A 26025-nucleotide genomic window follows, 5' to 3' on the forward strand; every position below is an offset into this window, starting at 1 on the left:
ATGTCTGGCTAGAAAGTAGAAATAAGAGGGAATAATTGTGGAAAAGTTAAACGTGGAAAATGTGTATATAATAATGTATGAAGGAAGAAAAATGCAAACAAGAAATAATGGGGCAATAAGGATAAATACTTTAAAAAAGAATAAGGGGAAAATGTAAAAAATAGAAGAATACTGGCACGAAGTTGATGTTAAAATATATATTGTGTATATATGTGTATTATGTTTTGTTTTGTTTTGTTTGTCGGTTTAAATAATAAAAAATAATTAAAAAAAAAAAAAGAAAAAAAAAAGAGTTCCTTTAGCATAGAACCCTACTTTATTAGGATGAAGATGCTTGGAATCTTGGAAAAATTATAAAGCATTTTACACAAGCTGTAAGTTTAATGGATGTTGGTGTCTATTTGCTTAATAAATAATTTCTTCATTTCTGCAGAACTCCAACAAAAAAGAAGGAAGGTGAGGAAGAGCAGGCAATTGATATCATGGAACTCCTAAAAAATGTAGATCCTAAAGAATATGAAAAATATGCCCGCATGTATGGAATCACAGATTTCCGAGGTCTCCTACAAGCATTTGAGATGCTAAAAGAAAGCCAGGCAGAAGAAACACACAGACTGGTAAAAAAAACAATATTTTCATTTATTAAAAAATCATTTTAAACCATATTTCTGATACTTTAAGAAAGGTGGTCAATGTTTAAGAGGTCAAATTATTCATTTAAAATTAATATGCTGCAATGGACATTATTATTGACTCTGAATCAGAATTGGTTGGGGTAGTTTCTCCCCAAAATTTTCATATAGTCTTTCTGGTTGTTAATAAAAGCCAAAACACATGATTAAGGGGGAAGTATTTTGCCTTTCTTTTTTATAGAAGGCAACTTCTACTAAGATTTTTGAGAAATGTTCATCTGATTCAGAAATGTGTTAGTTGTGTAGGGACTTTACTAATCAAAAATAGTATCTATAATTAAATTTGTGGGCTACAATCTCTACCCACTCCTAAAAGTATATTTTCTCTACAACAATTTTTCCAATCAGCTATTTTGAAAACTTGGGGATTGAAGTCCAGTAAATCTGGAGGGCACTAGTCTGGAAAAGCTGTACTAGGCAATTTCTGTTCAATGTTCTTTCTCCAAGGACTAAAATATTAGAGTCTCAAATTTTTAACATTTGCAATCAGGAAGAGCAAAGAGAAAAATTATTTTGATAATTCTGAGCAAGCTGCTTAATTTGAATAAACGTTGACATTTCCAGAACGTTAAAGGCTAGCCATAATGTACTGAAGCAATTAGTTCTCTAATGGATATAGATGTTTCCTTTAGTTTAATAAGGTTTTGCCATTATGTTGGTGTATATTGTTTATAAAGTAGAACATTAAAAAAATCATATTAATTCATGGTCTTGGTTTTAACAGGAAATTGAAGTAAAAGAGAGATCAAGGAGAGAAGAACAAGAGTTTGATGAACTTGTAGCATTCATTCAGCAAAGGCTTACCCAGACAGAGGTAATTAATGTCATATATTAATTATAATAATGTATAATTAATGTTGCCTGTTTACAGAGTGATTTTATAGTGGGACTGGTGTTTAACACAGAACTCAAAATTATGAAAAATATTTTTCAGCCTGTTACTTTGATCAGAGATATTGAAGATCAGACTGTGTTGACAGAGGAAGATGCTGTCTTTGAATGTGAGATTAAAATAAACTATCCTGAAATCAGACTAACCTGGTACAAAGGCACAGAGAGATTGATCTCAAACAAGAAGTATGAAATCAAAATTGATGGAGACCGGCATATTCTTAAAATCAGGGATTGTCAACTTGGAGATCAAGCAAATTATAGGGTGGTCTGCGGTCCACATATTGCCAGCGCTAAGCTTCATGTGATTGGTAAGTGCAAAATTTTGATCGACCCAATATTTAAAATTATCTGAGGTAGTTTAGGGTTGGTATTTTCTAAAACAGGGGTGTCCAAATGGCGGCCCATGGGCCGGGTTTGTCACACACAGGTCACGCCCACCCGGGCTCCGCAAAGGCAAAAAATGTCACAATACATCACGATACATCACGTGACGTGATCAAGTTTGACACCCGTGTTCTAAAACATGCATTTTTAACTTGCTAACAGAACCTGCCGTTGAACGTCATCTGCGTGACACTTCCCTCAAAGAAGGCTTTACCTGCTCTTTGGTTTGTCAATTCTCTGTGCCAAATGCAAAATCTCAGTGGTACAGAAACGGAAAGGTCCTTCAGATAGGAGGCAGATATTCCACCGATGTCTCTGATAAAGTGCACAGACTCATTATCAAAGATGTAAGAACAGAAGACCAGGGACAATACACCTGTAGGTTTGACCATCTAGAAACAACTGCTGACCTAATAATTGAAGGTTTGTAACAAGAGTTTGTGTTGTCATGAAATAAGCCGACTTAGATTAATCTTAATTGCACCTTAATAACACAGTTGCTTTTCTAAAGTTATTTTTGTTTGTTGTCATATATTTAACTGCTTTATCTTTTTTTCAACATTCTTGTAACCTGATGATAGGATTTTTAACTCATTTGTTTCTTCTTATGATCTGATTTTTGCTATGATTATAACAATGAACTCCAATTTATCTAGCTCCTGTGCTTCCTTTAATATGAGTATGAGAAAGACTAATAACTACCTGATACAGGTAGTCCTCGACTTATGACAGTTCATTTAGTGACCATTCAAAGTTACAACATCCTTGAAAAAAGTGACTTATGAGCGTTTTCACACTTACAACTGTGGCAGCATCCTCATGATCATGTGATTAAAATTTGGATGCTTGGCAACTGGTTAATATTTATGACAGTTGCGGTGTCACAGGATAATATGATCATCTTTTGCAACCTTCTGACAAGCAGAGTCAATGGGGAAGCCAGATTCACTTAACAACCATGTTACTAACTTAACAGCTGCAGTCATTCACTTAACAACTGTGGCAAGAAAGGTCGTAAAATGGGGCAAAGCTCACTTAACAAATGCCTCACTTAGCAACCTAAATTTTGGGCTCAGTTGTGGATCATAAGTCGAGGACTACCTGTACTTCAAATCCATTTTGAAACTCAAACTGCATTCTCGTGAAAACAACGAACACTGTATGTCTTTGTCTGTTTGAATTGAAACATACATGGGTATGAGTATACCTACTCATGCACAAATGCATAAGCATACACAACATGTATCTGCAGGCACAAAAGTGTGAACAAATAACAAATAAAACCAAAGGAAACATGAGACTAATTGTCCTTTTTTCCCCCCCATTTGCTTTAAAAACTGTAGCTGAACCAATTCAGTTTACAAAGACCATCCAAAATATTGTGGTCAGCGAACACCAGTCTGCAACCTTTGAGTGCGAAGTCTCCTTTGACAATGCAATCGTCACGTGGTACAAAGGGCCCGTGGAACTCAAGGAGAGTCCGAAGTACAGCTTTAGAAGCGAAGGTCGATGCCATTACATGACTATCCACAATGTTACCTCAGATGATGAAGGTGACTTGATTCTCCCTCTTGCTGATCTTTCCTATTTCTAAAAATGTGTAAACCACCATAAATAACATCACATCATTTATTTGTTTGTTTGTTATTAGGTGTGTATTCAGTTATTGCTTGCCTTGAACCAAGAGGTGAAGCAAGAAGCACTGCTGAACTCTACCTCACCACTAAAGGTCAGTTCCTCTTTGCTCCAGATTTCACGTGGGCGTGGTCTTGCTGAATAAATATTTCTGAAGTGGAAATGATTCCAAACGTAATCATTTGATTTCTTCTCTTGCAGAAATTAAGCTAGAAATAAAGCGGCCAGGTAAGGAAAAGACACAATGAATGTCTTTTGAGTCACCTTTTACGTTTGTACATTTCATTATTGTACAAGACTTATATAGCTGCCCATACTGTAGCCGCAACCCTGGGATGTGTAGAAAACAGCAAAAAGAACAATCACAACAAAAAACCAAATAAGCAGAATAAAAATTGATTTAAAACTTTTGGCATCCCAGGACAGCACTCTACCATACATCCCTCATGCCACCTTAGTGTGCCCTGGCCCAGTATGAAGCATCACAACCAAACATCTTTTTTTAAATTTTTATTAGCCATCTCTTTATGCTCAGTTGAAGCAACTGCTGTGAAGATCCACAGTGCATGGAATGCCACATGTTGCACATGCAGAAAAATCTGCTTCTGGTTCTTTTATAATTCTGCACAAATATTTAACTGTCAGTTCAACTTTTTCCATAGTTGGCCGTAAATGTAAGAACACATCCAACTGAAATGTCCCTTTCCTTTTATCTGTAGTTGTATTGTGGATGGTAATACTTTATAATGATGCTCATCTGGTGGTGGTTCTATGTTCTATAATCTGATTCCCATGCACTCCAAAAAGCCACCTTTAGAGTGCTCACCAAGCAGTTTACAGAATCAGGTCATTGCCCCCAACAATCTGGGTCCTCATTTTATTGACCTCAGAAGATGGAAGGCTGAGTCAGCCTTAAACCGGTCAGAATTGAACTCCTGGCAGTGAGCAGTGAGAACTGTTTTGTTCCTCCTTCCCATTGGTTTTGCATTTTTCTCCCTCTGCCGGTCAGTCAGTTTTCTCACCCAATGGCTCATTCTCTACTTTAAATGACTATTTTTCAGGGTAACTGCATTTTTAGGGCTCCACCCCCCCCCCACCCCCAAGGTTTTTGTACTCCTTACTAAATATCAGGTTCTGCACAGACTGCTCATAGATCTTTATGCATGGATGATGCCATATGGATTCAGAAGGCTTGATACTTGGAATATTAGAATAGTATTACGTAGAATGCAGCATATAACCAGATTAATACGATTACTTTGTTACTTGTTCATTGGCTTCCCAGATGTTCCAGATGCTAGAGTTGCAGTTCCAATTGAAGTTCCAGCTGAAGGTAAGCTTTACTTTTAAAAAGACTGTTTTTAACTTAGGCAAAGAAGTATTTAAGAACTGGGCATACCATGAAAACATTTTAATGAATATATTCCTTTTTTTTAAATAAGATGTTCCTGTTCTTCCTATCTTAATTCCCATGCCAGAAGAGAAGAAGAAAAAAGAAAAAGGTACTGCAGCCTTGCATTTCAGAACTTGTAATCATTGGATATTTCCAAATAGTCTATTTGATCACGTTCTTCACATGCTTAATTATTTTCACTTTTGTTTTTGAAGTGGTTAGAAAGAAAATACTCAAAAAGGTGACTCCAAAAGTCCCAGAGGAAGTTCCACCTCCTAAAGGTATGTCAGATCGTTTGTTCCCAAAGTATAAAGGACATTTATAAACAACAAAATATTAATGAAGAAAAATTATCATGTCTTTTTGAGCTTCATTCAAGTTCTTCTAAATACTTAGTATATTTCAAATTTACAGTGAATGACCCAGTGCTAAATACCTGAAGGGGATACATATCCACTTTAGCTCATATAAAAGAGCTAAACTCTTTTATAAACTATAAAAAGTTTAGCTGAGTCTCTTCAGTTTTTAAGCAGGAGTGATTTGGTTGCAGCTTTATTACATTAGATTATGACAGGTGAATTTGAAAAGCACATGTATTTATGATATTTTTCTCATGTTTTACGTCTTATTTTTTGCTCTTTAAATGTGATCCTATATCTGTTAGATTCATTGAATTCAGTGAGTTTACTTTTGGTACAGGTAAAGTGCACTCTTAAAACTTCAGTGGAGGTGATAAGTGCTTATTAATACACAGCTCACTGTATAAATTAGTAAACTGAATCCAGTGCCATCTCAGTGTTGCTTGTATGAATCAAAACAAAATCAAATTACACTGAAGTGCAATTGCATGGTAGGGAAACAAATATCTTACAAGGTATATTTTGAAATGTTTCAGAACCAGTCAAGAAACCAGAACCAGAACCTCCATCTGCTCCAGTCCCAGTCCCTGTCCCAGTCTCAGTCCCAGCCCCCAAAGCAGAAGAAGTTATTCTAACCAAAGGTGAATAATCAAAGACTGAAATGTGTGTGCCCACAAAATAATATAATATAAGAGTTCTTTGCTTGGGTAATTTAAAATGTGGATGTCATTCTTTGTTCTTCTCTATCATTCTAACTTCTGATCATCCAATTCATGTTGAATTCTTCCTTTCTGCAACATTTGTGTTGTTATCCTGTGAGAGATGGACAGCTTATGACATATGTGCTTACTGACTAAATGACTAAAATATTTGACCAATATATTACATATCTTTGCCAGAAATGGGAGGAGGGGAGAATTAGGATTTCCATTCAGCAGATTAGTTTCAAGTTATAATAAATATATCTGTCTTGAATTAAAAAAAAATGCCTATGTTTTACAAAAGACGTGTCTTTGAAAAAGCAACTGTGTATTATTTCTGAACAGGTGCATTTGTTAATGTATGAGAACACAGATCTCAATTGTTTGTGCAATGTTTTATTTGTAAAAGTTCCAGCCAAGAAACGTGAAGAGGTCAAAGTGACAACTGTGATTACGAAAAAGGAGCCTGCTTTTGAGAAAAGGGAAGAGATCCATGAGGTTCGCAAAGAAACATATGAAGAATGGGAAGAGGGGTATGGGGAGAAACATGAATATTATGAAAAAGAAGAAGGTTATGATGAAGGGGAAGAAGAATGGACATATGAAGAAAGAAAAGAGAAAAAACCAGCTTATCAGGAAGAATGGGAAGAGGAGTATGGGGAACAACATGAATACTATGAACGAAAAGAAGGTTATGACGAAGGCGAAGATGAATGGGCATATACAGAAAAACAAGTAACCCTCAAGAAAAAGCCAGTTTATCATGAAGAAGGTATATTTCTTTTTTTAAAAAGACAGTTTCATTTTTTTCCCCTTCTCTCTTTTTAAAATATTTTTATAGACCATTAAATTTACCAATTTCTGTGGTTTTACTGAATTTTCTATTTGATGGCAATGGTAAATTAATAGAATTAGAAAAGTTATATATTTTATTTTTTTGCAACTGTTTAATTGACTGAAATGATTTAGGGTGTAAGTTTAGTCAGACTAATTCTGCCAACTTGCTTTAGGAGAACAGCAGTGCAAGTAATATGACATAATGATGCTAGAATATTTAAGAAAATTATATCCAGTACTTGATTATATTAACTTAAGCATTTATTCTTTTAAGATTCATCTCATATTTTACTTTGCTACTATTATATACCACTACCTGAAGGAAATATAAGGAAATTTGATGTGCATTTTTAATTAAATATACTATTCTTATTGTATAACATTTTATTAAATGGATTTTTTGCTTTTAGAACAGAGACATAGATAGGGAAGGGAGTAAAATGAATAAGTCAACTAATATTGCTTTAAATTAGCATGGGATATTAATAAAGTGTGTCAAAGATCAAAAGTATCTCTAGTTGTTTCTAGAAATACGTTTTATGTCTGTTGCAGTGGTCCAAGTCCCTAAAAAGCCAGAGCCTGTGCCAAAACGTCCAGAAATTTCAGCCAAGAAAGAAGAAAAGAAAAAAATTACGATACAAAAAGGTTTGGGCATTAAAACGATAGCACTAAAATACTTTCTACCGCAGCATGTTTCATTTAAAATTTGCTTTTTTAAGGTGCATATTTACTAACAAGTTTACTTTGAATAATACATGACTTAGAAAAAATATATATTAAAGAGTCTAGGCTTCTAAAATGTTAGAGTCCAAGACAAGAGACTCTATATTACCAAGATAAGGTTTGAAATCCTGCCACGGGAGGTGTTTTTAATCTTTCCATTATGCAATGCATGGAACTATTTTCAGCTCATGTATAATGAAGACATGTTGAATACTAATCATAAACTCTTGTGTTAAATTTATAAATTTATTGCTAAGAGTACAAAATATGTTGTCTCTATTTGTCCAGCCTTAATATAGTGGACTGTCAGGTTGCATTCTGCTTCATCTCACATATTAAAAGGATTCCTATCAAACCGTAAATCCAAACTGTTAATCAGGTATTCCTTCTAAACATCATTCACGGCCATATCAATAGTTCTGATATGAAAATGTTCAGTTCTGAACTTTCAGTGTGAAATACTGGGGAAGAAAGGGAAGAAAACGTCCAATATCAGGAGTTTCTAAAGACGGAGAAGGAAACCCTGAAGTTTCCATTCTGACCTCCCTAGCAGGTCTCAGAAATTAGGCAGGATCACCATAGCAAATATTCAAAGGAGTCCAGAAAGAGGTCATCATTGGCAGGAGATTCACTAATTGAAGTAACTGGGCAAAGCCAAAATTCAAAAGCTGTCATGAGAACAACATAATCAGGTATACATAGAGCCCAAATTTATATGCCTTTTAAGAAATCGGTGAATTAGAATGCAGGCCTCTCCTCTTTTCTGGCACCTAAAAGTCGGATATAATGCACTTGATGGAGGCAAAAGTGGGAGCAGAGTTGCTTCGGAAGTAGACTTAAGGACAAATAAAGGACAATCCAGGGCTCAGCTATGGTCCATCTCAGAAATTTTAGACAGTTTTTTTTTCTAGAATCCAACATGATTTTTAAAATAGTACCAGAATCCAACATGATTTTTAAAATAGTACCGGTGAAGGATCTAATCATTTCAAGGCTAAAATATTCAGATATACAAACTCATGCTAAGCGTTTTAAATCCCCTTTAGTTACTCGGAAGCCTGTAACTGAAGAAGTAGCAAAAACCGCTCAGCAGTTGGAGGAAGAACAACTGAGAAGAGTTAAAGGTGGGAATGGACAAAAATTAAATTAGGTTTTTAACAATGAATGGTGCTATGGATCTTTAATATTGGTGAAATATAGGAATGAAGTATGTGCATGCTCCTCGTTTTAATTTTGGGTGGTCCTTGGTCTACTTAACAAAAGTCCTTGGCATCAAAATATGTCCCTTTAATTGCATATATAAAGCTAATAACTGATGTTTTTATGCTAAAATATAAAACGATATGTCCTAGCCACTTAAATTAATTACAGTCTATAATGTACTCATCATTTGTAATAGCAAATGAGATTATCTATTGGATCAGAAAAAAATATTCCCTCAAAAGTAATGGCATCTAGCTAATTGTTAAAATATATGTATCTACTTACTTAGAGCTCCTCCACTATCTTCTTAATTTCCCCCCACAAATTAGATGTTAAAATAGTCATTAAAGTTCTGTTCAACTTGATTTAGAAAAGAGATGGAAGACATTTAGGTTTCTCTGCTATTTTTGCTGCATATCAAATTTTCTCCTTTTTAAATATAAGCTACACTTTTCTCATTATATTTGGTTCCATTTATTAAATCTTGCTAAGATTTAAACCAGTTTCTTAAACCTGGTGCAGTTAAAATGTATTATTGTGAACCACCCAGAGTGGCTTAAGATGGCCTATAAACGTTTTAAATATATATATAAAAACATAAATAAATGTCTTTGGACTTCAAACACCCCCCCGGCCCCCGAATTCTCAGCCAACCTGGTCCAACACACCTGGGGACGGAAAGCCGGATTAAGAAGCCTGCTTTAAAATGATATTTATTTATTAGTTTATTATTTTATCCTTAATTATGATTAAAATAATTCAAAATATTTCATATATGTGGAACTAATCTTCTGTATACTTTTATATTCATAAAGCTCCAGAGGTTCCATCCAAAAAACCTACAAAGATGGTTATTCATGAGGAAGTTATAGAACGAAAAGGTACACAATCTTCTTTTCCATCTCTTTCTGTTTTCTTGTGAAACACCTATGGCATATATGAACATTGATTTGTATAAATTTTGTATCCATTTTTCCTATCTTTCACTTGTTCACTTTTTTCAGGGTTTTTTTTTTCAGTTCAATTCTACCAGCTTTTCCCTGTGAATGCATGTACAAGTTATTTGGTTGAAAGAATAGAAAATTAAAAATAAATAAAGTGTCCTCTAAGAAAATGTTGAAGGCAGACTCAACCCAAGAGCAACAGTATTAGTTGACAGTTGTCCTATCATGCTCTCTTCCTAAAAAAAAATCCAAGATAATAAAGAAATTGAAAAGGCCATTTCCTTCACACCATCCAGCATAAGAATCTTTTTTTTCCAATAGAGATTAATATTCCCTAGTTGCTTAAAATGGGGAAACCTCATTGAGAAGCATTCTAAAACAGAAATACCATTAATTGGTGGTGCACGTTGGGTGCACAATTGGAAATAAGAGAATTTGCTTTATATGAGCAGAATTTCTGTTCTATGCATTTTTGTTCCTTTATGAGATTTGGCATTCATCTAAAGAACACTATGCCCATCAGACCACTTGGTACCTAATAGAACTCTTGATAGGAATTCCAGACATGGGTTAGATTAGGAAAGTCAGAAACATCAAAGTAATGGCAGATCTCTTCCTTATTAGCACCAAGAAAGTACCATAAAGTTGGCAGGAATCAAGTACAGTTAGGGGAAGTTTTTATATTTATTCATGGACATTGGGGTGAGGGGTGTTTTTTTGGGGGAAATGGGAGTATATTTCAAAACATGCATATACTTTAAAATTCTTATTCATCTTTACAATTTTTGAAAATGGTTATTTTCTTTATTCTGCTTGTAACATTTGCATAGGAAAACTGTGATTGCTCCCTGACAAACCTATTTTTGCTTTCTGGTGTCTAATAAGTGCTTCTCTGAGGCTATGCAAAATGTTTTGCCACAGAATGTTTCAAGCTGAAAATGGGCTATTCTAAATGCTCCCGAACTTTGTCTTATCTTGAAATATTGGAATATTCCGACTGGCCTGATTTGAGATTGGATCAATCTTGGAATTATTATTTTTTTCTGTCCTTACATCTTATCTATAGCATTTTTTTTATTTGGAGTCCTGGTGTGTAAACTAGTAAAAACTGTATTTGCACTTCAGCTTCATGTGTTTAATTTTGTATTTTTGACTGAATTCTTATTTCAGTCCCAGCTGAACAGAAATGGACTGTTTCAGAGGAAAAAGTGACAGTATCATATCACGAAGAAGAATATACATATGGTTCAGGTAGCTACAAACATTTATTATTAATTTTTTCCTCTTACCACCTTTTTCTATGTAAAAATGAAATAGGCCCATTAAATTTGTCTCTATTCAATGTTCTCTTCTGAATATGGCAGCTTTGAGCATAGCATAAAACTATCCCCCATGGGGGGGGGAAGGTTGTCTTATTCTTATTCTGTTTGCAAGAACCTGCTCCCAATGAAATGCCCAAGGCATTTATCCTTTGTAACTTTAGGAACATAAGTATCTCTCTAGACAGTCAGTGCACGATCCTGGGTTCTGTTTCCTGTCTCTGTTTTATCTTACGGACTGTTTCAATAATATTAAAAATAGTATAAATTCATCTTTTAAATATGATAACTCTCTTTAAAGAACCAGAAGAGTACGAGCGTGAAGAGTTCTATGTGGAATATCCAACTGAAGGTAAATTCAGTTTATTTTATTTTAACGTAGCTTTACCCAATGTGACCATAGGTTATTTCGTATAATTTCCTATTTGTTCTAAGCACGACCTGTGTAGTTGTTTCTGTATACCCTTTTAAAAATCTCTTGAGATCTATACAGATAGCAAGTGAATTTTTAAAATAATAAATGTCATCACTGTAGTTGTATCAGTTACAACATAAAGGCTATGTACTCAAGATCAGAAACAGAATTGTACATTAGGGAACAAAGATAGCAGGAACAGGTCTGTCTCATTCTTTTGTTAATTGGCAGTCTAAATTGATTTCGGATATTTTTAACTGTATATAGAAAGTAGGGTAAATACAACTTTTTCATTTCCAATTTTCTTTTAAAGAACCAGAAGAGTATGAAGAAGAAAGGGTCTATGTAGAGGTTCCTGAAGTTTTACCAACTAAAGGTAGGTGTTTTTTTTTTAATCAGTTACACCAGCAATATTCATTTTTTTTAAATTTTGGGGAAGGTCATGACATCATTATTAAAAAATTCTGAAAGCCACCTAAAAATAACTGGGCAATATGGTGTCTTGCACAGCATGCATTTCCCAAAATGGTGTCTACATTATTCTAAAGTAGAATAAAAATAACATTTTTTAAATAAATAGAGATTGCTAAATCTTCTGCAATGTTGATATTCTTATGTAGACTTTTTTAAGTTTTGAAGAAAAAAGGAAAATAGATAGAAAGATATAGTGATTTCTCAAAATTCTGACAATTAAAAAACATATTTTATTTTGACCTCACTGATACCTAGACCATCATTCCAGAAAAACTGAGTCAAATCATTTGCTTTCTAGCTATAAAGAGCATTGTTTTTTCATCTCTGTACTTGTTATTTCATATACGTGTTGGTCTTTGCCCAGGTTTCTGAGCATCTATATTTGTAAATATTAGCAAACCCTACATTGTTTTTCCAAATATAACGTTAGCGTCGAGTTTAGTCTATGAGAAAGACCTTGATTTTTATCTGATTAAACTCAAAATTACTACTATTTAATTCCAGGGGTCCCTAAGAAACCAGAAGAAAAAGTCCCTGTGACTGTTCTCAAGAAAATAGAGCCTCCACCAGCTAAAGGTGAATTAATAATAATGCGATATTGATTAGTACAAAAAACTTAATATCCTTTTGCTGTAATAGACATCCTTTCTGTCAATAGAACTGTACATTTGATTGCACAGATTTGACCTTTGTTGGAATGATTGTTGGAATAATCGGTGCTTTTTTAAAGAAAACACTACTGTCAATGTTGAACAATATTTCATTAGGATGAATAAATCTTGAGCACATTTCTAAATTTCTATATTGTGCATTTTCTAAAGTTCCTGAGGTGCCCAAGAAGCCAGTCCCTGAAAAGAAAAAACCTCCTCCTCCTCCTGAAAAAGTGGAGGCTCCTCCAGCTAAAGGTACATAAACTGGCAGACAGGTTTTACTTTTTACAAAATGTATCTATCCATACATTGTTTATATATGTGTGCATATGTCTGCATACAGGTAGTCCTTGACTTACAGCAATTCATTTAGTGATTGTTCAAAGTTACAATAGCACTGAAAAAGTGCTATGAAAAAAAAGTTGATTTATGTGTTACTAACCTAACAACTGCAGTGATTCACTTAACAAATATGGGCAAGCAAGGTCGTAAAATGGGGCAAAACTTGCTTAACAACTGCCTCACTTAGCAACAGAAATGTTGGGCTCAATTGTGGTTGTAAGTCAAGGAGTACCTGTGGGGTTGCCTGTGTGTGTATTTATTTCAGACATACTTCAGTAAAGAATCATTTTTAACACAACAGGGTATAGGAGGCAAGGCCTGTTGTGTCTGAATAGGGGATTAGGAGTTATTGAAGAAATTTTATTCTATGTTCAAAAATCAGTAGGATTTGACACAGTTCTGTTTGGGATTGCATCCTATCAGAACGGCATTTTCTAATAATACAGAAGATTGAGTAACATACTTTTGTTATACAACTCAATTCTATTTATTTGAGCGTGCTGGAATAATTGTTGACTGTCCAGAATTTTCCACACACCCCACTCCCCCAATAAAAGTGCCAAAACACTAATGCTCTCTTTTTTAAACTGACAATTGACAGTTCCTGAGGTACCTAAGAAACCTGTTCCAGAAAAAAGAAAGCCTGCTGCGGTCCCCAAGAAAGAAGTACCGCCACCAGCTAAAGGTATTTAATTTGAAATTAGACTTTTCAGTAGAATTAAGGTCCCTTGTGTTTGGAGGTGGATGGGATGTTGATCATCATTAGTAATTTTCTTGTTTCGTTGTTGGTACCAGTATGGACATTTTTGCTTATTGATGGACATCAGGAATCTTAAGTTGTGGACCATCTGAATGTTGGGCTGGACTGGGGGCATCTTTTTCAGAATTGCTGTATTTTCTTTCATTTTAATATGTAAATGACTAATCATTGAACATGGTTGATACAAATCCAAGGAATTCTCAATTTTATCTTTAATATCTTTAAAGTGCCTGAAGTGCCAAAGCCAGTACCAGAAGAAAAAGTACCTGTTCCTATTCCTAAAAAAGTGGAACCACCTGCTAAAGGTATGTAACAGAATTTTTAAAAATATATTATATTGGTGTATTTTATTGGTTAAAACTGTTATACTATGGGTACATATTTAGAACTGATCTGGGATTCCTTTAGTCTACTAGTGCTATTGTGTTACAAGTGTGCTTTTTTTTTTTTGCACTGTATCATCCATGCAATATTGTCTTTTATTTATTTAATTCTCTTCATAAACATTTTTTTATTTAGACACCAAATGGTGGAACTAACAGTACGTTAGTTAAATTAAATATGTTAGAAGGCACTCATGGAATATTCAAATACTATTATAAGTATCAGAGATGGGATGAGCTACTTATTAACCTCTTATAAAGAAGGCATAGTAGATGACGTCTCTCCATTTGGCTGTAATTTAATTAAGAATCTATTCACAGTATTATACGTGGCAGTCTCACAGCTTTTTTAAAAATTATATTAAATTTTGGTGTTTTAAAATTTTGTTTAAAGTGCCAGAGGTACCTAAGAAAGTTATTCCAGAAGAAAAAGTTGCCGTTCCGAAGAAAAAAGAGGTTCCTCCTGCTAAAGGTAAAAGAATACACCAGCATTAAAAACGGGCAATATACTTTAGTGCTCTTTTTATATTTTTACCTTAACCATATGGGTGTTCAATCATAACACAGTTCACTTGAGTCCGATGCTCATGTTTGTTTATAATTCTTCAGGGTTGGGTGAATCATAATTATGTTTTGAAGATTCTACATATTCTTACATGTGTTTCTTTTAAAAGTACCTGAGGAGCCCAAGAAAGCAATTCCTGAGGAAAAAGTACCTCGGCTCCGTAAAAAAGAAGTTCCTTCAGCAAAAGGTATAGTACCTTCCTTTAGGAGAAAATAAAATTTAAAAAGAAATATATATATATATATGGGTCTGACTTTGTTGTGCGTTGTTATGCTCTGTCTTCTTGACTGTAATTTTCCATTTTATATGCATTAATTGCATTTCTGCTACCATTGGAAATTCTAAAACGAGACTCGATCATCTCTTTAAAGTGCCTGAGGTGCCGAAAGAAGTAATTGTTGAGGAAAAAATAACAGTTGCTGTGCCCAAAAGAGTTGAACCCCCTCCAGCTAAAGGTATATCTTGGGATATTGTTGGAATAATACCCTGATCATATCAAAGGGTGTCTTTTTTCATTGTGTGTGTTCCATGTTTTGCACTCTGTATCATGCGTATTGCTAGTAACTCATGAAGACGTTGTTGCGTAGATAATGGGAGGTGGGGAGATGGGCTTTATTTGTATTCATTTTGTACTGCTGCTTAGCTTTTATTTGTACATTACATATTCAAAAGTACTGTTCAGTTCACTTCTCCCTTTAAACTCTTAAATTAATACTGAAAATAGTTGCACTCATCTGCCAGGAATATATATATTCCAATTAAATCTGTGCACATTTAATGTCTTTTTAAAGTGCCTGGGATGCCTAAGAGGGCTGTTGTAGAAGAGAAAAGGTTTGTTTCTGAAGAAACAGTGTCTGTTACTATTTCTAAAAGAATGGAAGCTCCTTTACCTAAAGGTATCTTTACAAAAAATAAGAACTATGAACTATGTTCTTTACTTTTCTGGACACTTTTGTAATTAAATAACTGCCTGCTCGTTCTGGTTTTCTCTGCTTCTTTTAACCCAAATGGTTTGTTTCTGTTTTGGATTTGTGTGTCACTGGAACACCTTTGTGTGTGACCAAGATCCTTGGAGAAAGTAACATTTTTTCCAGTTTTGTTCCATGATTTTGTCTGAACATAATCCACCCCATTCCCATTAAACTGTTCTGACAGATCTGTGCATTTTTGTGTGAATATGTGTGCACTCTGTTATACATGTACTCTGTGTGCTTTGGGGGGAGGTCTTTTGATTTGAGAAACATGAGTAGAAAGTGAAAATCCAAAACTGTTGTTCTCTGAGTGCTTATGTAAACACTAAGAGAAAATCTATGCAGCTCTACAAAGATATGAAAATGATTCTCCGTAATCTTTCTCAAGTGTTTAAGAAGATGGAGGAGCTTATCTGGATATGGGACTAGGTTTTTTTTCCCTTTTTTATTATGTTTACAAGATTACAAAATTTCTACTAATGAAAGATACATAGATTCATCTATCTTCTATTAACACTTTATTTTTTATCTATTTTATTTATCTATTCTATTATCAATCTATCATTCTATTGTAAAGATATACTGTATGACAGATAAATTCCTTGTGTGTCCAATGACACTTGGCCAATAAAGAATTCTATTCTGTTCTATTCTATTCTGTTCTGTTCTATTCTATATTGATAATAGATAGATAGATAGATAGATAAATAGATAGATAGATAGATAGATAGATAGATAGATAGATAGATAGATAGATAGATAGATAGACAGATGATAGACAGACAGACAGACAGACATTTTTCCTAATTGTGGAATTTCTTAGCACTGTCATCATATGATATTTGTTCCCTGAAAAAGGCAGGATCAAAATGATTATTAGGATATTGGATATTTGATTTATAGCTATAAGCCATAAGCAAAAACTCCAATCCCACTTTTTTCAGAGAAGAATTATCACATGCTGTCATTACTATGAGATTCTACAATTAGGAGGGAAGTCATAGAAGAGCAAATAAATCTCTATCTTTAAAACTCTTTAAGTTTTCCCAAACCCAGTCAAGGCACTGACGTTAAATTTGATATTTATTCATATTTACAAAATTGATTTTCATTCAAATATGGATTTGTAGATTTCTGTCTGCTCATTCCAATTGATGTCCTTTTGAATATTAATACATTGTCCTAACAAAAGCAAAAATATAATATAGTATCCTATTCCATAGTAATATTAAGCTCATCATTTAAATCTCCACAGTGGAGAAATGGGAAGAAGAAGTAGAGGAAGAAGAAGTAGAAGTAGTAGTAGAAGAAGAAGAAGAAGAAGAACTTCCTATTTCTCGTTGGAGGGAAGAAGAAGTCTCTTACGAGGAAGAGGAGGAAATTTCAGAAGTAACAGGTATTCTACTATTCAAAAAGCAAAATAATTGTCATCTTTCCTGCATAATGACCATTACAACATTTGTGCCATCTTGAAATATAATCCATCCATTAATCAAATTAATCAAATCCACTCATTATTATATTGTATCACTCAGGTGAGTAATTTGATTACAAAGAGAACTTTAAAACAATGTGTTTAAGAATATCTGCATCTTCTTCCTTATTTTGATGTAAGGAGCACATCAATTTCTAAATCATACTTAAAGTATGTTTACAAGACACTGTTGTCTTGAAACTAGCTTTCCGCATCCAAATATATATATACATATGTAAAGCAATGCATTTGTAGAGCAGCCTTGATGCTTCAAATTCTACATGCATGTCTGATTCCAAATGGTGCAGCTGTTGCCTAGATCTCTACATAATAAGACTTCTTTCCTTTATGTAGTCATTCTGTTTTGCTACACATACAGACATCAGGAAATGGTAATACTGTCTTGCGCCATTTGTATGCTAATTCATAGCAACATTGCATCTGAAAGGGACTTTATTGTTCTTAAATAAATATATAAATATGGAAACATAGTATTATAAATGTCTTCCTTTTAGTATCACAGGTCAAGGAACAGGGAAACCTTTTGCAAATGCAGTTCATCTTGTAGCTATCCGGAATCAAGTAACCGAAAGCAAGGGACCTTTAAAAAAATCAATCTTGCATCTCTTAAAAATAGATGGAGCTGCAATCCTGTATATAATTATGTAGTTGATTTCTCCTTTTATTTAGCATTGCCGAAATATTAATGTAGAACACTTTCCCAACTTCTATCCTTTCCAGAAGAAGGAGGCTTCAATTCCTCTGTTCCATTTGTCCTCCTTTGGCATGTCTCCTGGCTATTTATGGTCTTATCATGAGAGTATAACATACATTCAGACACTTTCTCCAAGTCTGAGGTCCCACCATTCCTTATTTATGCTGTGTGTTCATACTCTTTCTAACTCAACTGTAACAGCAAGGGTGTATTTCTTACTCTTTTCACTACAATCGCTTATTTCCAAGGGGCAAAATAGATTAAATGTGATACAGCATCATCACCATCTTCATTATTATTGCTGCTGCTGCTGCTGTTGTAGGTTACTGAATCTTATAAGCAAGGGACTTAGTAAAAATTAACCCATGAATACATGTATATATGATATAAGACACCCTGAGACATCTTTTTGAGTCTGAATCTTGGTTAGCCAATGATGCTAGGATATGGACACTTGTATCATACTCTGAACTGGCCCAATGTGTGAACACTTCCTCATACAGTATACATGAATGCATGTGACTCTCAAATAATTGATCCTTAATTCTGCAAGCTATAAATATATGAGGCATTTATTTCTTTTGATTATACTCTAAGACAAATGAGTTGTCAGTGCATTACATCCTACTGGAGAATACATTTGCAGGCATCAAAAAATGTAGCATACAGTCCAGTGAATGAGGCAAATATGTAACTCATATTGGTTTTTTGCTTTTGCTAATTGTAATTTTTCTTATTCCAACTGCACATTCTAAGCAATGCTTTTACATTGACAGAGGAGGCCTACTATGCAGAGGAGGAAGTCCATATTACTGTTCCCGAAGAAGTGCCACCAGCTAAAGGTATCTCAATAATTTCTTAACATATAAAGGTAGCTTAATTGACATGTTTCTTTTTTTGGTATATGTGTGTGTGTTCTTCATTATAGTGTAGTCCTTTTAGCAGGGCAATTCTTTTTTGTGTAGCAACTACTTACTTTCAAATTTTGGAAGTGGAATATCTTTGGCAATTTTGGCTTAGAACCAGCATTTCCCCCTACTTGTAGTCTAAGTTTAGACTACTTAGTTTCACTCAACTGGCAGATCAGAATGAAACAATCTTTGCCATTTGCTCCCTTCCCCTGGTAGTATGTCCTACACTGTTTGTAAGGAACTTTTAAGAAGAGACTGCAATCTTAAGAGACTGGAGTCTTAAGAAGACTCTTTTTAAAAAAGACTGGACAACCACTTGTCTGGAATGGTACAGGGTCTCCTGCTTGAGCAGGGGGCTGGACTAGAAGACCTCCAAGGTCCCTTCCAGATCTGTTATTCTGTTACTCAGATAAGCCCCTGAACAGGGGTCTTCAGGGGAGACAGGAATCTGCACCAACAGTGGAACTGCTCCACTGGATAAGAAGCTGGCCTTGAACAGAAGGAACTACTCTTTATTCAGATGGTAGTAACTGGAACCTGCACAGTGTCTCATATTGATTTCATATAATACCTCACTTTTTTTTTTACTGCTGCTATGGGATGATATGGCTTAGTAAATTCATGTATCAATGAATTAATTTGAACATTTACGTTTTGTATCTAGGATTTACCCCCTTCTTTCCATATAATTTAAAGAGGCAATTGGTAACTTTGCATAAGAAGTACTTAGAAAGTGTTGCTTATATCTAAATATTCTTTCTAAAGTGCCAGAGGTCCGGAAGAGACCCGAACCAGCAAAGAAAGAACCAGTTGTTCCCCCCAAGAAAGTGGAAGCCCCTCCGGCAAGAGGTATAAATATTTACTGCTTCTTGATATTCAACCAAATGAGATTGTTATTCATCAAATCTTACATGTATATTTAAAATTACACTAATTTCTTTTTCATGAATTATGAAAACTACATGTTCCTAGATAATCTAACCACGTATGACTTCAGTGAAATCTGTGTGTCCTTAGTGTTCAGAATATGTTTTATTTGTGTTGAACTTAAAAATGTGTTGTGTTGAAATCACTCCAATGTTGTAAAATGTTTTTTTAAGTGCCCAAGAAAGTCCCTCCTGAAGAGAAAGTTCCACCTAAAGTTAAAGAACCCCCACCAGCCAAAGGTAAATAAATCAAACAAGCAAGGAACTCTGAGGGATGTGTTCTGTCTGTCTCTTGTGGTATATTGTTTTATGAATAATATCTTCATTGTCACCCTGTTTTGGTCCTTCTTTAGTCTTCTCCCTGAAATGTTGACAAACTCTCAGCCTCCCTGCTTGTCTAATTCCTTTTGTAAATTTTAAAAATTAATATTGATTGCTAAAGGCGACTATCTCACTTTAAAATATTTATGTATATTTGAAATACATGCAGTAGACGTATCTTCATTATTTTTTAAAGTGACAGAAATCCGCAAGAAAAAAGTGGTCACTGAGGAAAAGATTTCTGTCTCTAAAAAGGAAGAAGCCCCACCAAAGAAAGGTACATCAAATTCTAAATTCTATAGCATGTATCTATATCTTAATTTTGACTGGCAACTAAAAGATGGCAATACAAGGTTGATAAACTGCTGAGGAGAAATTAAATGAGAAATGGGTTTCATTTCTCAAACATCCATCTCTAGAACAAAAAACAACAAACCACTTTTAAAACTTAGGGAATTTCAAAAGCACTTTTGATATAACTTATAGAACATGATCAGGAGAACTTTTTATACAAAGAAATTAGGGAGGCAAAATATCTTAGCAGGCTTGCCTAAATAGGCAGTCTTTATCTTGTTATTCCAATTATGTTGAATAGACTTTGTTTCCTATTTGATGTTTAGTCGTGATTATCTTCATATTTTTAATCATGTTTGTAATTAATAACTGTGTAATTTTGTAACTTTGACCAAGTCTTATCACATATAAATAATTCAAATCAACTTAAAAAAATAAATATGTTTTAAATGCCAGTTGTGCCAAAGAAAGTCGTTCCAGAAGAGGAAGTCCGTGTTCCAATACCTAAGAAAGTGGTAGCACCACCACCACCTAAAGGTATAATACTTGTTTGATTCTGTAGAAGGTTTTTCTAGTATCAGTCAGATAATTGCAGAAGATGCGAGCTAGTTGCTTCTAAGAAAGATACATTGCAACTTGCCTAACATTTGCAGAAATGTGTTAACAAACAAAGAATATTAGGTAAAATTGGTATTTTCAGTTCTGAAATACTTTGCATTATATATCTGTAATACTTTTTTATGACTGCATTATAAGTGCACTAATTAAATGTGTTAATCTATAAGGGGCAACTATAAATTATAGATATTATATTTCAAAGCAGTTGATCCAAGAGTTTAGGGCTATTTATTTGTAGATCTATTTTGTCATTCAAATGAAATAAAAATAATTAAATTATAAGGTTAGATATTTCCCACAAAAGGTCCCTATATTAAGATTTTAGCATTATGGAACTCATATGGAAAATTATTAATGACCTGGTATAAGGCAACTAAATAGCTAATATTCTGCTTGATGTTACAAATTAATTTTAACAGTTATTAAAAGGTATCAGCTAGTGCTAATCAACAGAATGAATGGATTGGAATGCTCAGGTGGGAACATTTTTTCCAGATATATTGGATTCCACTTGCACAATTCCTAGCCAGTGCAGCCAATAAAAGTTAAAAATCAACACATCTGTAGGACACTAAGTTGTAAAAGACTACTGAACTCTTCATTGCATTTTGGATTTCACTTTTGTTAGTATCCAAATGATAAAGTCTTTTAGCACTCTTCTTAAGCGTCATTAGTTTTGTGTCTCTTATGTCCTTGCCTTTGTTGAAAAGTGTTGTCTGGGTCAACATCTTGCAGTTGTTTACTATTGATGCAAGTTTTTTTGCAGGGAGTTATTTGTTTTCCTTTTGGTATGCTTTATTAGGATTAATAAATACTATTTCTACTACAAAATCAGTATTGTAAAAAAACAGCTTCATCTTAAGAGAATTTTAAAACCAAATCAATGTTCTGTGTTCTGTAAGTAATATAGGTGTAATATGGAGTTTTTAGTACCTGTTCAGTGTATATCTATTAAATGTTGTGTTGTCGGGCTGATGACATTTTCAGAAGATTTGTCAATTGTCTTGTTTAGCAATTTGGTCATTGTCTGGACATTTTTGTCCATTATCCCATTCATATAATTACTAGCACCAACAATTTAGAGAGAAGAGCATCAATTCATGGCATGGTTTTCTTATTACTTTCTTTCAATTGCCAGAAGTGCCAGAACTTCCAAAGCGACTTGTATCAGAAGAAAAAGTATCTATGGTTATCCCCAAAAGAAAAGTAGCTCCACCAGAAAAAGGTATATGATCTTCATACAAAACAAAAATCCATATATATATATATGAAGACATTCTTATGAATTCTCAGATTAAAAAAAATAGTTTTCTTCTAAATTCCTATGAGGAGAATGGGCAAAGCCTATTTTTCTTACTTTCTGTTTAATGTCTAAAAGGAAGTCTCAAATAGTTCCACCAGTCTTACTGGAATTCTTATTGTATGCCTTAAATGGTACTTCTCATGAGGTATTCTAAAGTGAAATACTATGTCTTTAATAACAGCCATAGAAGAACGCTGGGGTTATGCAGAGGAAGTCTCTATTTCTGTTCATACAGGGGAGGAAGTTTCATATACAGGTATGATGTCAATGAGGAAAAACATAGTTGCAGCAACCAGAAACTCAGTAATTGAATAACTTGTCGCTGCCATTTAATATATGTTAAGAAAATGAATATTTATCGTTGACTTGTAAAGATATTAGCTCTCTGAGAGCACTAAGTCTCCCGATCTCTTGTTATCTCCAAAAGAAATCTTACTGAGATATAATTGCGGTATGAAATTTACCACATAACATTTTAATAAAAATTTAATATATAAATAATAAAACGAATCACCAAGGGTTCTGATTCTTAATAGTAAGGAAGGTTTAATGGCACAATGAATAAATAATCGTATTTGATAGCTTGATTTTTTTTTCTTTGAATGCAACAGAAGAGATTAACAATCTAAGAAGATAAATTTTGTACAGCATTAAAAAATGTTGGGTTTTTTTCTTTTCAATTTTTCACTTGGATAACTGCTTGAAGTTGTTCTACTTCCGACACTGAAAGCTTCGTCTAAGTAAAATGGCTTAGAATAGGAAAAATATTATGGAAGCACCATTTAGGAAGCATATAGAAAAGGCCAACAGAAATTCAGCAGTTTATAATACACAGATTTAACAAACAGGTAATAGCTGTCTTGGCTAGATGGGCAGCATAGAAGTAATAAATAAGGATAGATGGATGCATGGGTTGGGTGGGTGGGTGGATAGATAGATAAATAGATAGATAGATAGATAGATAGATAGATAGATAGATAGATAGATAGATAGATAGATAGATAGATAGATAGATAGATAGATAAAATATCTTCTTAATCGGCTGAAAAGTTTGGTTATTTTTACTCATCTTGGATACTCCCTGGAAGTATTATCAAAACAAATCTTTGACTTATCTTCAGTACTATTCATCGACAATACAATGGCAAATCAGAAGTGGAAAAATACCTAGAAGATTTTGGCTGTAACTGAAAAAAATTCTTGATGATGAAATCTGAAAAAAACCATACTTTTTAAAAAAAAATATTAACATATCATATCCTTTTAATTCAGGAACAATAAATTATACAGGAAATAATGTAAATAAAAGAGATGCAACTACAGTAAAGTCAAATATCTTCTTTAACCAAATATGTGTATATTTTGTCTGGTAACAGAAATGTATGTTGGTGTCTTGCTGTTCTTAAAGTCTTTTCAGTTCTTATATGTTAATGTACTGTATCTTTAAAGTTCCTGAAGAGCCTGAGAGAGCTATCAGAAAAGAAAAAATGCCTATATCAATTACTACAAAAATGAAGAAACCTCCCGCTAAAGGTATATTTAAGATATAAATTTGCGTCGTTTGTCTGTTGTGTATTGCTATATGTTATTCTAGCATTTATGATTATGTGAGTATTCTTTTGACTAATGCTTACATTATTGATTGTGTGTGTAATTAAAACTCTCAAAAAATCGTATTTTTTTAAAGTTCCTGAAGTTCGTAAGACTGTTATTAAAAAAGAAGTGGTCCATGTGACAGTTCCTCCATATGAAGAAGAGGCTCCTGAATATGAAGAAGAAGAAGTTCCCCAATATGAAGAGGAAGAAGTCCCACAATATGAAGAAGAGGAACGATATGAAGAGGAAGTCTCACGATATGAAGAGGAAGTCTCACGATCTGAGGAGGAAGTCTCACGATATGAGGAGGAAGTATCACGATATGAAGAAGAGGTAACTCATGAGGAAGAAGAAGTAGTAGTAGTACCTCATTATGAAGAGGTTCCTGAATATGAAGAAGAGGAAGAAATTCCTCCACCTCCTCCACATAAAGGTAAAAAAAAAAAATCAGCTTTTAAAAGCAACGGCAATGTATATTTTACAAATTTGCTCTTACCTCAGATTTTTTGTCTGTTTTGTTTTGTTTATTCAGATTTGTTTTGATCGGTCATTCATCTTTCTAACTAAAGTTTGAAATTCATGTGTGGTTTCGGGGTATAAACTGCAAATAGGAAAGTTTGAACTACTAGGGAATAGTTCAAAAATATTTAACCTATTTAAACTTTAGGTGCTATCTTATTTGTGGAAAATTATTCTACTTACATCCAAACTTCTCCTAGTTGGAAACAGAGCCTAATAAACAAGCCTGCTCTGTCTAAAAGCCTTGAAATATACTAATGCAAGTTTATATTTATCTGACCAAGAAACGAAGATGAGCACCATGCCTTCAAATCAGACATGATTGACAGGGAAATCTTTTCTTTTACTTTTAGTTCTTACATTAATCCCAGTGAATTCAGTGAATCTTCCAGAATAGAGGATGTTAGTCAGATCCCTAACATAAAGCCTGTAGACTCTTTTGACTCTCTCCAAGCATCGTGCTTCATTTGAATGTAATTTTAATTGTATTCTGAAGTGTTTTTTGTTTACTGGGAAGATAACATTCTTACAAGGTCTGGCCATCTTATTTATTTCAAATAATATTTTGGGGGCCTGCATATACTCTAGAAAGTAGCAGAAAGGGCTTTGAATCCATCACTCTGATGTGGGGGAAAGCAATTTAGAAGTAAACTGAGCTGATAGATTCCAAGGAGAATGATAGAAAGGGAAAATCTACTGGGTGTGTATTCTGCTGATCAGAGCCATTCAGATGCCAATTAGTGGAGTTGTATGGAAACATTCAGTCCCCGAAAGCTAGTCAAAAGGGTGGAGGCTCTGCTGAACAATGTGTCATGGATTGTAACAGATACTGTATCAAAGAAGAGATAAGGACTTCTTTGACCTAATATATGGCTTCACCAGTGTTTGTACTATGTTACCATGGGCATTACAGAAATAAACCAAAAAAGTCAAGATAATAATCATTATAATGTGATCAAAGCCCTGCCCCTCCCCCCATTTCTAAATGCATAGTACCTGCGACACATAAAAAGGAGTGAAGTTTTGATTGTACAGCCATAATTATCATCTTGACTTTTGGATCCCTCTGTATCCATATCTTCCTCTGAGTCCAAACTTTTAAACATAATTCTATCTTTAAAGTGCCTGAAGTCGCCAAGAAGCCTGTGCCTGAGAAAAAGAAACCTGTTCCTGTTCCCAAGAAAAAGGAAGCTCCTCCAGCCAAAGGTATATCGCATTTTTTTCATCTTTGTTTTCCTTTTCATAAGTTTTTAAGAGCTATAAAGACATTGGCTAAGCAGATGAAGAATTATTGTAGATTTATTTTTTTTGCAGTAGCGTCCAACATAGTTGTGCCCTTTTTATTTATTTTTTATTTATGTATTTGTCTTCCACCTTCATTACAGGCAGTCCTGTATGATTACAATTGATTGTTGTTAAGTGAGACATTTGTTAAGTGAGTTTTGTCCCATTTTACAATCTTTCTTGCCACAGTTGCAGTTGATAAGTTAGCACCTTAACCACTAGACCAAACTGGCCTTGCTTGTGTTGTTTAATGTGTCCTAACATATTGGTCCTCAATAATCTCAAACCTTATCTCTAAAGTGCCTGAAGTGCCAAAGAAGCCTGTCCCTGAAGAAAAGGTTCCTGTGCCCAAAAGGAAAGAAGCTCCACCAGCTAAAGGTACATCACTTTGGGATTTAACATGTACAAATTCATATAACA

At 34.1% G+C, this 26025-nt stretch overlaps 1 protein-coding gene across 1 annotated transcript in view; it reads left to right on the plus strand.

Moving 5' to 3' along the window:
- Positions 1–26025, plus strand: part of TTN (titin) — a gene marked incomplete in the record, with an annotated part of 304338 nt that overhangs the window by 118147 nt on the left and 160166 nt on the right. The window contains 38 exon segments of the mRNA XM_015818849.1: positions 434–617; positions 1417–1506; positions 1627–1894; positions 2133–2393; positions 3314–3523; positions 3622–3699; positions 3807–3833; positions 4891–4938; positions 5048–5107; positions 5214–5279; positions 5894–5998; positions 6468–6830; positions 7448–7540; positions 8665–8742; positions 9637–9702; positions 10936–11016; positions 11386–11436; positions 11813–11875; positions 12478–12549; positions 12795–12878; positions 13567–13650; positions 13953–14030; positions 14503–14580; positions 14783–14860; positions 15045–15128; positions 15465–15569; positions 16900–17040; positions 18610–18675; positions 19510–19593; positions 19845–19910; positions 20188–20268; positions 20742–20822; positions 22042–22128; positions 22388–22462; positions 23656–23739; positions 23894–24235; positions 25444–25527; positions 25906–25983. Coding sequence (XP_015674335.1) covers positions 434–617; positions 1417–1506; positions 1627–1894; positions 2133–2393; positions 3314–3523; positions 3622–3699; positions 3807–3833; positions 4891–4938; positions 5048–5107; positions 5214–5279; positions 5894–5998; positions 6468–6830; positions 7448–7540; positions 8665–8742; positions 9637–9702; positions 10936–11016; positions 11386–11436; positions 11813–11875; positions 12478–12549; positions 12795–12878; positions 13567–13650; positions 13953–14030; positions 14503–14580; positions 14783–14860; positions 15045–15128; positions 15465–15569; positions 16900–17040; positions 18610–18675; positions 19510–19593; positions 19845–19910; positions 20188–20268; positions 20742–20822; positions 22042–22128; positions 22388–22462; positions 23656–23739; positions 23894–24235; positions 25444–25527; positions 25906–25983 — 4124 coding nt within the window.

The sequence above is a fragment of the Protobothrops mucrosquamatus genome, unplaced genomic scaffold (assembly GCF_001527695.2).
Source record: "Protobothrops mucrosquamatus isolate PMUCROS unplaced genomic scaffold, P.Mucros_1.0 scaffold804, whole genome shotgun sequence".
Classification (NCBI taxonomy): Eukaryota; Metazoa; Chordata; class Lepidosauria; order Squamata; family Viperidae; genus Protobothrops; species Protobothrops mucrosquamatus.